This window comes from Penicillium roqueforti (genome assembly GCF_015533775.1).
Source record: "Penicillium roqueforti strain LCP96 04111 chromosome Unknown scaffold_01, whole genome shotgun sequence".
Classification (NCBI taxonomy): Eukaryota; Fungi; Ascomycota; class Eurotiomycetes; order Eurotiales; family Aspergillaceae; genus Penicillium; species Penicillium roqueforti.
The window spans coordinates 3,173,919-3,186,006 of NW_024067565.1; the positions used below are offsets into that span (position 1 = coordinate 3,173,919).

Consider the following 12,088-nt stretch of genomic DNA (forward strand, 5'->3'; position numbering starts at 1 on the left):
GAGATCTTGGCCAGATGATTTAGGCTACTCGATAACACCCGACCTCAACACCCACTCTCCCGACTCCCCCTACTATCGTTTCTGTCTACTTCTCTTGGTTCTACCATCGTTCCCTTCAATACATACCATCCGTGTCCTTTCACAATGGCGCCCACTGTCAAGTTCGCGTCTGCTATGACCACCCGGTCGCTCCGCATGGTCCGGACGGTATGGCTTTCCGGCTTCCTGTTCCTGAAATGCGACCGAAACACTAATTCCACATCATCCAGGAACTAGAATTCCTTGCCGATGCCTCTGTGATCACTCCCAACCAGCTCTCAACCATTCTATCACAGTTGCCCGCCGATTCCGAGGTCTCTCGGGCGTTGCAGGCATCACCATCGGAGCAGGCACAGCCTGCGCCTGTTCAACAAGTTCCAGTACAAGCGCAGCCACCTCCAGCTCCATACAGCAACACGCCCTCATACTCGGCTCCCGTCTCACAAATGTCCAATATGTCGGTGAACGAGAAAGCCGCGCTGAACAATCAATATGCCAGCCCGCCCCCTCAGGCGCCGCCTTCTTATCTCCAAGCCCCGCCGCTCCGTCTGGCGGTGGCCATGTACGAATTCAAATCTACCGACCCGGGTGACCTGGACCTGAAGCCGCATGATCGTGTCCAGATTACTGAGGAAATAAACGCGCACTGTATGTTCTCCTTCTATTGGATATGGAAACAAAGCTGACTAGTGATTAATAGGGTGGCGTGGTCGCAATGAGCGAACTGGTCAGGAGGGTATCTTCCCTGGAAGTTACGTGGATGAAAAAGCTGCGCTTGCTTCGCCCCCGCCCCAGTTTACAGACTATGGAAACATGCCTCTTGCGGTCAGCCAGAGTGGACAGCCCGAAAACCCCGAGGACCCAAAGAAGAACAAGTTCGAGGAAGGAGGCAAGAAGTTCGGAAAGAAACTGGGCAATGCCGGTACGTCTTATATACTTTTGGTACTCGTTATTTGGTTTCTAACTTGATATTAGCAATCTTCGGTGCCGGTGCTACTGTTGGCTCCAACATCGTGAACAGCATCTTCTAATCATGCGGCCGGGCAATTTTGCTGGGCATTTTGTTTCTTATTCACTCTCATTGATACGGTGTTGGTGGCTTGGGTTTTGCTTCTAATGGATTGGCTAGGCTCAATCACGTCGCTTATTGGCGGACTTATGTCCAGAAATTTCAGGATCCCCAGTGTTCAGATCCTACTTAGCTCTTCATTGCGATAGATCACTTAGGGCTACACACATACTTACCTCAACCAATGACTTTCCTGATATTTTGGGGCCACCTCATAATTGACCTAGAGCTTGAATTTCAGAGCAACAAAGATCTTACCTTTCTAGCACGCAATGGAAGCCAAACGAAAGAGCATAGGCAATATTCCGTTACAGGCTTACCCCCATGACTCTGACATGCAGCAAAAAAAAAAAAAAAGAGGATAGAAAGCATAAGTTCGGGTTGGGAATGACATTCTGCTTTTTGGTTATTCTTCTACTTCTTGTGTGGGCTATAGAATCCAGACTGAACTTCGAGATACATGATTTCATGTTGTTATATAGAAAGTATGTAAATGACAAGCAACGAAAAGGAACATTTGAATATCTATCCCTTATACGTGTCATCAACCAGCCCTAGAGTCTGAAGATCTAACTTGTCTATTGATGGGCTACACATTAATGTACAACATACGATGAGCAAGGAGGCTAAGCCTAACCTGGTGCCCGATCAGCCCCATCGTGGGGACCTGGGTTGAAGACTCATTGTGACTCTTGTGCTTACTTCGGTATAATATAGCGTCTGAGAATGGCGATTGGTTATTGAATGCATATTCTGTTGCTCTTCTCCTATGATATCAGTGATTAGGGCTAGGAATGCGCACACAAGGCCGTATGACATCAAGTTGTGGGTCAAGTAGCATCATTGTCTTGCCGATGGCTTAAAGCGGACTATATCAGTATGTTTTATATACAAATTACCGGGGATACAGTACTGTTGAAGACTATATAAACTTTCCTTAACCTCATATTGTCGATAGGAGTCTTGAATATATGAAATAGTGTGTATAATTGCAAGTAGCTGTGGCAATGTGGTGGGAACTGCCGATGAGCATAGCGAACTCCAAAGACCCATTGTACATAGCCCGTATGTACAAAATAGACAAAACCCTACAAACTGCGAACAGCCATACAGAGCTGATAGAAGTAGCAAATGATTTCAAATCTAAAAGAGAGCCGAGCCACAACGAACAAGAGTGAGACGCCTTTGACCCAGATACCCACTAGGCCCAATCCGGAATAGCGCATTCTCCCCTCCCTCGAGAAGCTTCTGTGTCATCGATATAAATTGCATTTCTCTCTTTACCCTCACACGACCAACGTCATCTCTCTCCACGCCCAGCTCTATTCCTACCAAACCCAACCACCCAAACCACCAAATCCAACCTCATTTCAAAATGTCTGACTGGGAAAGCACCACCAAGATTGGCAGCAAGTTCCGCGGAGCAGGCGCTCAACCCCGCGAGGTCGTCGTCAAGGGCAAGAGTGCCCTGAACGCTGCCCAGCGCTCTGGCGGTGTCATCACCGAGAAGAAGTACACCACCGGTAACATCGTATGTGAAGTTTCCTTCGAATCCGGGAGAAACACCATGAATGTAGGCTAACCCACTCTCAAGAGTGCCAAGGCAGGCGCCCCCGAAGGCCAACACTTGACCAAGGTCGACCGCAGCGACGACATCGTCAAGCCCAAGACCATCGGCCACGCCGTCGCTGATGCTATCAAGAGACGTCGCACAGAGGAGGGCTACAAGATGACCCAGAAGGAACTCGCCACCAAGTGCAACACCACTATCACCATTGTCCAGGACTTCGAGCGTGGAACCGCCGCTCCCGACCAGAAGGTTCTCGGAGCCATGGAGCGTGTGCTGAACATTAAGCTGCGTGGCTCAGACATCGGCTCTGAAAAGTTCCCCAAGAAGAAATAGACGGGATTTAGTCCGTGGCCTTTATCCCTTCCGGGATGGGACCGGGGCAAATCTCAAGTTTTCTGCATTTGCTTTTTTTGCGCTCTATGACTGTCATGTTCCTTCTCCTTTTCATGAGACGTCACTTTTTTTTTATTTTTTTTCTACGGGTTTCTTTTCTGCTGGTCGGATTAGCGCTGGCCTTGCATGGGAAACGGGTTTAGAGAAGATATCACGAAAAAAAATTGTATAAATGAGATACCTCGGATTTTGATATTTATCATCTGGTTTTCTTAGAAACTTGTAGTTGGCATCCAAGTGTAAATTTGAATACGGAGTAGATGGATGTTGTTCTCATACTTAGCGCATCATCCATGCCATGCGATATATATATGCAGTGGGGTAAATATACTCCTTCCCTATACGAGGGACTATGCCAATCCCTGCTCTGCTCCATCCAGCTGAACTGTCAGAACGTAATTTGAAGATTTGCAAAGCTTTGATTTCGTCTATTGACCCGATTTCATCTCTTTTGCGGAGGACCAGGACAGACATAAGAGCTCAAAAAAAGAACCATGTCATCTTTTTATTAAACAAAGACACAAACACAAGGTACCAACTCCGATTGATCATGGAATCAATGAAATGAGAAAATCGTGGACCGGAAGGTCATCCCATTCCGTATGCGGGACTCGGGGAATTTGTCCCAAGTCTTTTCGCCTCGTAAACACATACACACGACGCATCCCAACTTTCTTCACCACATCCCCTATTTACTTCCGCGCTTGCTCCCGCTCGACCTCGTACATGAAGTCGAAGTATGCCTTGTCAAAGTGGTGGACACGGACGTATCCGTCCTCACCACCGGAGGCGTATGCGGTGCCTGCGGGGTGAACATCGATGGTGTTAAGGGGACCGAAATGGCCACGAACGCGGCCGCATTCATCTTCGAACACCTGAGTAATAAGATTGTTAGTATATAAGTTAAGTCGTTTGAATGCATATTTGTACTCACTCTGTGGTAGAATCGTGCCTCGAATTTACCCTGGCGGGCGGAGGTGGTAGTAACATCCATGGCGGCTTGACCACCACCCAGAATGACAAAGTCCTTCTTCGGTGTCACGCTAGCAGTGTTGAGAGGAGTGTCGGAAATATAGGTTTTGAGGATGGCGAGGTTGCGGGAGGACAGGAGCTGCATAATATTAGCCGGGGGTTGCCTAATAGAATAATCTGCAAAAGGAAGAACGTACCTTAGCTGACTTGTCTTTCGACGCAGTAATGAAAGACAAGCGATCAGGCGCGAACTGAATGTCAGTTATTTGGCTGTCGAATTCGTGAATCTGCACGTTCTCGACTTGTTCTCCAGACTAAAGATGGTATTAGTATCCCACATTCCTCCAACCACCTCAAAAAAACATACCTTAGGATCATACTGGCTGACGCTGCCGTCCTCGTGCCCCGCAATGATGTACTTGCCCAGGAAACTCCACCCCGCCACGGTAGCCTTGCTCTCCTCACAAACGATGGTCAAGGTAGGCTCGGTGGCCTGCGCGCTAAGGTTTTCGCCGTAGTTGATATCGAGAACGGCGATAGTACCATTGAAACCCATGCGCTTTTCCGTCACGGCCAAAAGTCTGCTTCCATCGGGGGAGAATGCCACGCGCTTCACGGCTGTCGAGAACTCCCACACCTTAACACACTCGCCGGTCTTGACGTTCCATAGACGCACGGTGTTGTCTGCTGATCCGGTTGCAAGAAGAATGGTGTTGGGGCTGACGTCGACTGTCCAGACAGCACCCTGGTGGCCGTTGTAGGTACCGAGACGCTCGCCGTTGGCGGACCACCATGCGCACACAATCTTATCCTTCGAGACGGAGAAGAGGAGATCGCCGTCGCTGTTGAACTTGATCTGGGTCAGGGACCGCTCCTGTTGTTATAGTTGGCTGCGGTCAGTCTCTGTGGATCCAGCAAGATTTCGAGGAAGTCAACGCACATGGCCGGAAAGCAAAATGGGGCGCATTTCGAAGGGTGAGGTGATAGGAAATTCGAGATGGAGTATCGGAGGGGAAAAATCTGAGACGCTCGGCTCAGAAGGGGTAAGGCGGAGTGGCTTTTTTGGGGGGGTCAACCTCGTCAACCTCACTTTCTTTGACTAGTGAATTTCATCGCACACTCGGCCCTCAATGCCAAGCCTTTATCGGAGGCCAACATATTCCGCATTCCGGTATCTACACGTGACTACTATCTGTCTACCCTGAGCCCTAACTAGGATTCCCGAAAAGGTTAATGCGGCTGAGATTTATTTATGCCTCAGGCAGAACAAACAAATACAATATCTCCGGAGTCACGTGCTTTCGGGAAACTGGGAAACTCCCGGACTCTCCGCACGAGCTTAATTACCGAAAAAAAAAGAGATGAAGTGAATCTGAGGGAAATATCTCAAAATTGACAGGGCTGGCTTTAACCTCAGTATATCTCTTGAGCGTTGCAGGTGAAACCAAGGCCTAATTGTTGATTTCTTCTCGCAACGCCGGTACCAACTCCGCGGGTTCGCCCCAAACAAGCAATAATTCATGCCATTCGTCCCCGCTGCCCTACCCCGCTGCACTTTTTATCTCCAAGTGCATGGGGGTATTCTCCGAAAACTTCCTATCCTATCCCGTTCTTTGCTCCATACCTCTTCCTCGATCCAAGGAGTCAGACGGCTTCGTTCATTGTCCATTGAGTCTCCAGTGAACGCCGATTTTTCTCTTATCAGCTCCGCTATCTCACCACTCCGAAAGTTTTCCGGGTCAGCAATGGCTGCCGCGAAGATTGATGGCACTGCCATCGCGAAGAGTATTCGCCAAGGGTTGAAGTCCGAGATCGAGCAGATTCAAGTGACGAACCCCAGATTCAAGCCAAATCTGGTTATCTTCCAGGGTAAGCGTGACCCGCTCCGAGCATGAATACATGTAATGTAGTGTTGAATACTAACATGACGATTCTTATCTAGTCGGCAATCGGTCGGATTCAAGTTGGTTTACCTACGAATAGTATTGAAGATCTTGCGGACTAATTTTACTTAGGCACCTATGTGCGCATGAAGCTGAAGGCCGCCCAGGAGGTATGACTCGTTGTTCGGGATATCCGAGGCATTCTCTGACCTTATTCCTAGGCCAACATCATCTGCACCGTGATCAATGTTCCCGAATCGAGCACCGAGTTGGAGCTCATCCAAGAGATCACCAAAGCCAACAATGACCCCGCTGTCCACGGTATCCTCGTTCAATTGCCCGTCCCAAGCCACATGTCCGAGCATGCGGTCACGTCGAGTGTTGCAGATGAGAAAGATGTTGATGGTTTCGGCGCAATCAATATCGGCGAGCTGGCGAAGCGAGGCGGTCGCCCGTTGTTCACTCCGTGCACCCCTCTCGCGGTTATGGAACTACTCAAGGCAAGCGGCGTAGACCCCGCCGGTAAGGAGGCAGTGGTACTGGGACGGAGTGACATCGTCGGCAGTCCGGTCAGCTATTTGCTTAAGAACGCCGATGCTACCGTTACTGTCTGCCACTCAAAGACACCGGATATTGCGCGCATTGTCAAGACCGCCGACATTGTTGTAGCGGCCATTGGCCAAACCGAGCTTGTGAAGGGTGAATGGTTGAAGCCCGGTGCTGTAGTTATTGATGTCGGTATCAATTACAAGCCTGATGCGACTAAGAAGTCCGGTGAGCGACTGGTTGGCGACGTGGACTTTGAGTCTGCTTCCCAGGTGGCCTCACAAATCACCCCCGTCCCCGGTGGTGTTGGTCCTATGACAGTGGCTATGTTGTTGAAGAACGTGGTGGGTGCCACAAAGTGCTACTTCGAGAAACAGAAGGACCGCCACGTCACTCCTCTTCCCATTCGCATACTAAATCCCGTGCCTTCCGACATTGCTATCTCGCGGGCCCAGTACCCCAAGCCCATCACCCAGGTTGCCACCGAGGTCGGCATTGCCCCTCATGAGTTGGAGCCCTACGGCCACACCAAGGCCAAGATTAGTCTGAGTGTGCTGGAACGCCTCTCCCATCGCCGCAACGGAAGATACATCTTGGTTTGCGGTATCACACCCACCCCTCTTGGTGAGGGCAAGTCCACTACCACACTAGGTCTCACTCAAGCACTTGGTGCCCACCTGAACCGCATTTCCTTTGCCAACGTCCGACAGCCCAGCCAAGGCCCCACATTCGGCATCAAGGGTGGTGCTGCTGGTGGAGGCTACAGTCAGGTTATTCCTATGGACGAGTTCAATCTCCACCTCACGGGTGACATCCACGCCATCACCGCCGCGAACAACCTTCTCGCTGCGGCTATTGAGACTCGCATGTTCCACGAGTCCACCCAGAAAGATGCAGCTCTCTACAAGCGTCTTGTCCCTGCCAGCAAGGGCAAGCGTGAATTCAAGCCCATCATGTTCCGACGTCTGAAGAAGCTGGGCATTGAGAAGACCAACCCAGACGATCTCACTGAGGAGGAAATCACCCGCTTTGCCCGCCTAGATATCGACCCAGAGACCATCACTTGGCGCCGTGTTCTCGATGTCAATGACCGTCATCTACGTGGTATCACTGTCGGCCAGGCCCCTACCGAGAAGGGCCTGTCTCGTGAGACTGGCTTCGATATCTCCGTCGCTAGTGAGTGCATGGCCATTCTTGCCTTGAGTAACGATTTGGCGGATATGCGTGAGCGACTGGGCCGTATGGTTGTTGCTACTTCTAGAAGCGGCGACCCCGTGACTTGCGACGACATTGGTGCCGGTGGTGCCCTTGCCGCCTTGATGAAGGATGCCATTAAGCCAAATTTGATGCAGAGTTTGGAAGGCACTCCTGTGATGGTGCACGCTGGTCCCTTTGCCAACATCAGTATTGGCGCCAGCTCTGCCATCGCCGATAAGCTTGCCCTGAAGCTTGCCGGTACCGAGCCTGATGAGGACCATGAAGCCAAGACCGGTTTCGTGGTCACCGAGGCTGGCTTCGACTTCACAATGGGTGGTGAGCGCTTCTTTAACATCAAGTGCCGCTCCTCTGGTCTGGTTCCGGACACCGTCGTTATTGTGGCTACTGTCCGTGCGCTGAAGGTTCACGGCGGCGGCCCCGAGATCAAGCCCGGTGCCCCTCTGCAGGAGGTCTACCGCACCGAGAATGTGGATATTCTCCGCAAGGGTTGTGTTAACCTGCGGAAGCACATTGCTAACGCCAAGCTGTACGGCGTCCCGGTGGTGGTGGCTATCAATAAGTTCGACACCGATACCGAGGCTGAAATTGCTGTCATCAAGGAGGAGGCGATCGCCGCTGGTGCCGAGGATGCCGTCCCTGCCAACCATTGGGCTGAGGGTGGAGCCGGCGCTGTTGATCTGGCCAAGGCTGTCATAACCGCCAGCTCCAAGGAGAAGGACTTCCGGCTCCTCTACGACCTGGATGGTACTATCCAGGAGCGCATCGAGCGCATCGGCCAGGCCATGTATGGCGCTGAGAAGGTTGAGTTCAGTGAATTGGCTCAGAAGAAGGTCGACGCCTACACCAAGCAAGGATTCGCGAACCTGCCGATCTGTATCGCCAAGACTCAGTACTCACTCAGTCACGACCCAGCCCTCAAGGGTGCCCCCACCGGCTTCACTGTGCCCATTCGGGATGTCAGATTGGCCGTGGGCGCTGGATACCTGTAAGTTTTTATCCCCGCATTTTGTGGGAATTCGTCACGCTAACATAGCTATAGCTACGCTCTGGCCGCCGATATCCAGACCATTCCCGGACTACCCACTGCCCCCGGCTACCTTAATGTGGATATCGACCCCGAGACTGGCGATATTGACGGGCTGTTCTAGGTTACGATATAGATAGAGGACATATTTGGAGCTTGCATATACCACTGTTCGAATTTCGATTCTTCAACACATACAATTGGCGTCTGATAGTTAGGGCCCTTAGATGGATTTTTCAACACCGCGCAATCCGGGGCAATTGGACACGCGAAATTCATCCCGACATATTATTTCATAATCAATAACATTTTTTTCTCTCTGAATATAGATCGTACAATTCGGTTGGAGCTCTTCCGGGGTCAAAAAGAGGGCCGGTCAATGGCCGGAGTTGAGCTCCGTTCTCCGGGAACCGCTTTACCACCGCGTATAGACTTCTTCAGCGGGTCGATTGATGGAGCTTTGAGGTAAAAAATTGGAAATTTTACCTGAGAAAGGATTAGATCGATGACTCAGGACACTTGGAAGAGAAAGATATAAAGAAAAAGAAAAGTCCACGTGAAATTGTCCTAAAACATTCCCAAACCAAAATATCCTTGATATCTCGTGACCGTCCGGCTTCGGCGCTTCTTCTTGCGGAACTGTTCATAAAGTCGCCAACCTCCATTACACCGGACAAGGCTTTTTCCTCTTCCACTCCTTCGAACCCTCCAGTTTCCTTGCTATTCGGTAATTATCCCTTGGCTTACTGCCTTCCTGGTCTTATTCCGATCAATTCCCGTATTGCCCCGGTGCCTTAACCCCCCACGTACACCCCCATCCCCGAAGTCGCATCTTCTGTCAACCGGGAAATTTCCCGACTCCACATCTTCCTTTCTGCCGAACCTCATTCCCTCGGTAGTAAACCAGCGAGTGAGGCGACTCGCATTCCACCCAGCCAAACAGAAACTGTGAAACTAGCGCTGACGTCTTTAGCCACTATCCCACGATGAACGCTCTCCGGTCTAGTTCCGCACTCGCTCGTCGGTCCCTCGCGACCCCTCCTGCCCCTCTCTCTCCCACTTCCCGTCTTATTTCTTCCTCTTCTTTCACTTCCTTACTTTCTAAGAGATCTATCTCCTCTACCTCTCTTTCCCAACAAACTAATCGAGTTGTTGCTTGTTCCCGCTGGTCCGGATCGATCCCCTCGTCTTTCACTCAAACCCGCACTATGGCTTCCGAAACCAAGATTAAGGTCAAGACCCCTGTGGTCGAGTTGGATGGTGATGAGGTATGGGACAACCCCCCCTTTTATAGTTCAAGCTTTCGATCAGCTGGCTTCACAAACCCGCGTATTCTCGTGCTTGGCTGCCGCATTTTCGTCGAAAACGCGGGGAATCACGGGGAATTTTACGATAATTCATGTGTCAAGCCGACGATTATGCCGCCCAAGGCATTGAAGCTAGACATTGGCATGTGCTAACCGGACGATCTTCCTCAACATAGATGACCCGTATTATCTGGCAAGACATCCGTAACAAGGTAAGCCTATCGTCCCATCCTCGCTCGGGTCAGACCTAGATGATCGCCCACCCCGGTTAGTTCTCGATACTAATGATCTGCCTATAGTTGATCCTGCCTTTCCTCGATATCGACCTCAAGTACTACGATTTGGGTATCGAGTACCGTGATCAGACCAATGATCAGGTCACCATTGACTCCGCCGAGGCTATTAAGAAGTACGGTGTCGGTGTCAAGTGCGCCACCATCACCCCCGATGAGGCCCGTGTTGAGGAGTTCAAGCTGAAGAAGAGTAAGCTCATCAATGGAAGTTTGTATCGTGTAACACTAAAGCTAACCATCTCTAGTGTGGCTCTCCCCCAACGGCACTATCCGTAACATTCTGTGAGTAAGCTCAATCTAACTGGCTTTGACCATCACTAATAAGCTATCTAGTGGCGGTACCGTGTTCCGTGAGCCCATTATCATTCCCCGCGTTCCCCGCCTGGTCCCTGGCTGGACCAAGCCTATTATTATTGGCCGTCACGCCTTCGGTGACCAGTACCGTGCCCAGGACCGTGTCATCCCCGGTCCTGGTAAGCTCCAGTTGGTCTACACCCCTACCGGTGGAGAGCCCGAGTACCTCCAGGTCTACGATTTCGAGGGTGGTGGTGTCGCTCAGTGCCAGTACAACACCGATGATTCCATCGCTGGCTTCGCCCACTCCTCTTTCAAGATGGCTCTCAGCAAGGGTCTTCCCCTCTACATGAGCACCAAGAACACTATCCTCAAGAAGTACGATGGTCGCTTCAAGGACATCTTCCAGGAGATCTACGAAAAGGAGTACAAGAAGGACTTCGAGGCCAAGAAGATCTGGTACGAGCACCGTCTCATTGACGACATGGTCGCCCAGATGATCAAGTCCGAGGGTGGCTTCGTCATGGCTCTTAAGAGTAAGTTTTTCCGTCTATCTTGTGTTAGTTTATCTTATCTAACGTATGTTCAGACTACGACGGTGATGTCCAGTCCGATATCGTCGCCCAAGGATTCGGCTCTCTCGGTCTGATGACCTCCACTCTGAGCACCCCCGATGGTAAGGCCTTCGAGTCCGAGGCCGCCCACGGAACCGTGACCCGTCACTACCGTGAGCACCAGAAGGGTAACGAGACCTCCACCAACCCCATTGCCTCCATCTTCGCCTGGACCCGTGGTCTTGTCCAGCGTGGTGAGCTCGACAACACCCCTGATGTTGTTGCCTTCGCCGAGGAGCTCGAGCGCGCCTGTATTGATGTCGTCAACGACGAGGCTATCATGACTAAGGATTTGGCTCTCGCCTGTGGCCGCAAGGACCGCGAGGCTTGGGTCACCACCAGCGAGTACATGGCTGCCGTTGAGCGGAGGCTGAAGGCCAACCTCAAGGCTCGCCTGTAGATTCCCATTTGCTGCAAAATTTGATGAGATACTCCAGTCTTAGATTCCCTAGAAGGACAGGCATTCGTCTAGCTTTTAGCCACTTTTGTATAGTATGCAATTGAATTGTCATTCTATATATTATTTTTCAAAGTATATCGTGGACAAACAGGTTCTCAACGGTAGTATCTAGGTTCCTGCGCTTGTTTCAGGTGATACAGTTTTCCATTAGCCCGGCTCAACCACTCCCTGTCTACCTCGCTACCACAGGGGTAAAAAGTTCTCCTGTACCGATTATGGGACGTAACATATAATCCTCAAAACGTCACTCACGCCACAATCTGCTTGGGGACAAAATGGAAGATTAACAGGAATCGGAGTATCCAAATCAGGAAATAATGGCTTCATTCTCCTAGCCGAACATCAACTTCAAACCCTAAGCAGGACAGCAACCATACATAACATGTCCCAAGTATGAAGCAAACAA

The 12,088-nt window shown here is 50.8% G+C and overlaps 5 protein-coding genes across 5 annotated transcripts; 4 read left to right on the forward strand and 1 right to left on the reverse strand.

The window, feature by feature from the left end:
• Positions 1–144: 144 nt before the first annotated feature.
• LCP9604111_228 (SH3 domain-containing protein) lies at positions 145–1,070 on the forward strand (the record flags this gene model as incomplete). Its single annotated transcript, XM_039068543.1, has 4 exons — positions 145–207; positions 270–687; positions 740–961; positions 1,015–1,070. 4 exons carry the CDS (start codon positions 145–147, stop codon positions 1,068–1,070), a joined length of 759 nt encoding a protein of 252 aa, XP_038932776.1.
• A 1,413-nt stretch (positions 1,071–2,483) lies between these two features.
• mbf1 (multiprotein-bridging factor 1) lies at positions 2,484–3,011 on the forward strand (the record flags this gene model as incomplete). The annotated part of the gene is made up of 2 exons (XM_039068544.1): positions 2,484–2,639; positions 2,703–3,011. The coding sequence occupies 2 exons, from the start codon at positions 2,484–2,486 to the stop codon at positions 3,009–3,011; spliced, it is 465 nt and encodes a 154-aa protein (XP_038932777.1).
• A 752-nt stretch (positions 3,012–3,763) lies between these two features.
• On the reverse strand, positions 3,764–5,010 carry tif34 (translation initiation factor eIF3 subunit i; the record flags this gene model as incomplete). Its single annotated transcript, XM_039068545.1, has 5 exons — positions 3,764–3,946; positions 4,006–4,182; positions 4,241–4,357; positions 4,411–4,917; positions 4,984–5,010. 5 exons carry the CDS (start codon positions 5,008–5,010, stop codon positions 3,764–3,766), a joined length of 1,011 nt encoding a protein of 336 aa, XP_038932778.1.
• Positions 5,011–5,788: 778 nt separating this feature from the next.
• LCP9604111_231 (C-1-tetrahydrofolate synthase) lies at positions 5,789–8,838 on the forward strand (the record flags this gene model as incomplete). Its single annotated transcript, XM_039068546.1, has 5 exons — positions 5,789–5,912; positions 5,986–6,006; positions 6,059–6,096; positions 6,148–8,675; positions 8,730–8,838. The coding sequence occupies 5 exons, from the start codon at positions 5,789–5,791 to the stop codon at positions 8,836–8,838; spliced, it is 2,820 nt and encodes a 939-aa protein (XP_038932779.1).
• A 1,084-nt stretch (positions 8,839–9,922) lies between these two features.
• Positions 9,923–11,622, forward strand: LCP9604111_232 (NADP-dependent isocitrate dehydrogenase; the record flags this gene model as incomplete). The annotated part of the gene is made up of 6 exons (XM_039068547.1): positions 9,923–9,982; positions 10,198–10,233; positions 10,321–10,504; positions 10,560–10,596; positions 10,648–11,144; positions 11,198–11,622. 6 exons carry the CDS (start codon positions 9,923–9,925, stop codon positions 11,620–11,622), a joined length of 1,239 nt encoding a protein of 412 aa, XP_038932780.1.
• Between the last annotated feature and the right edge of the window lie 466 nt (positions 11,623–12,088).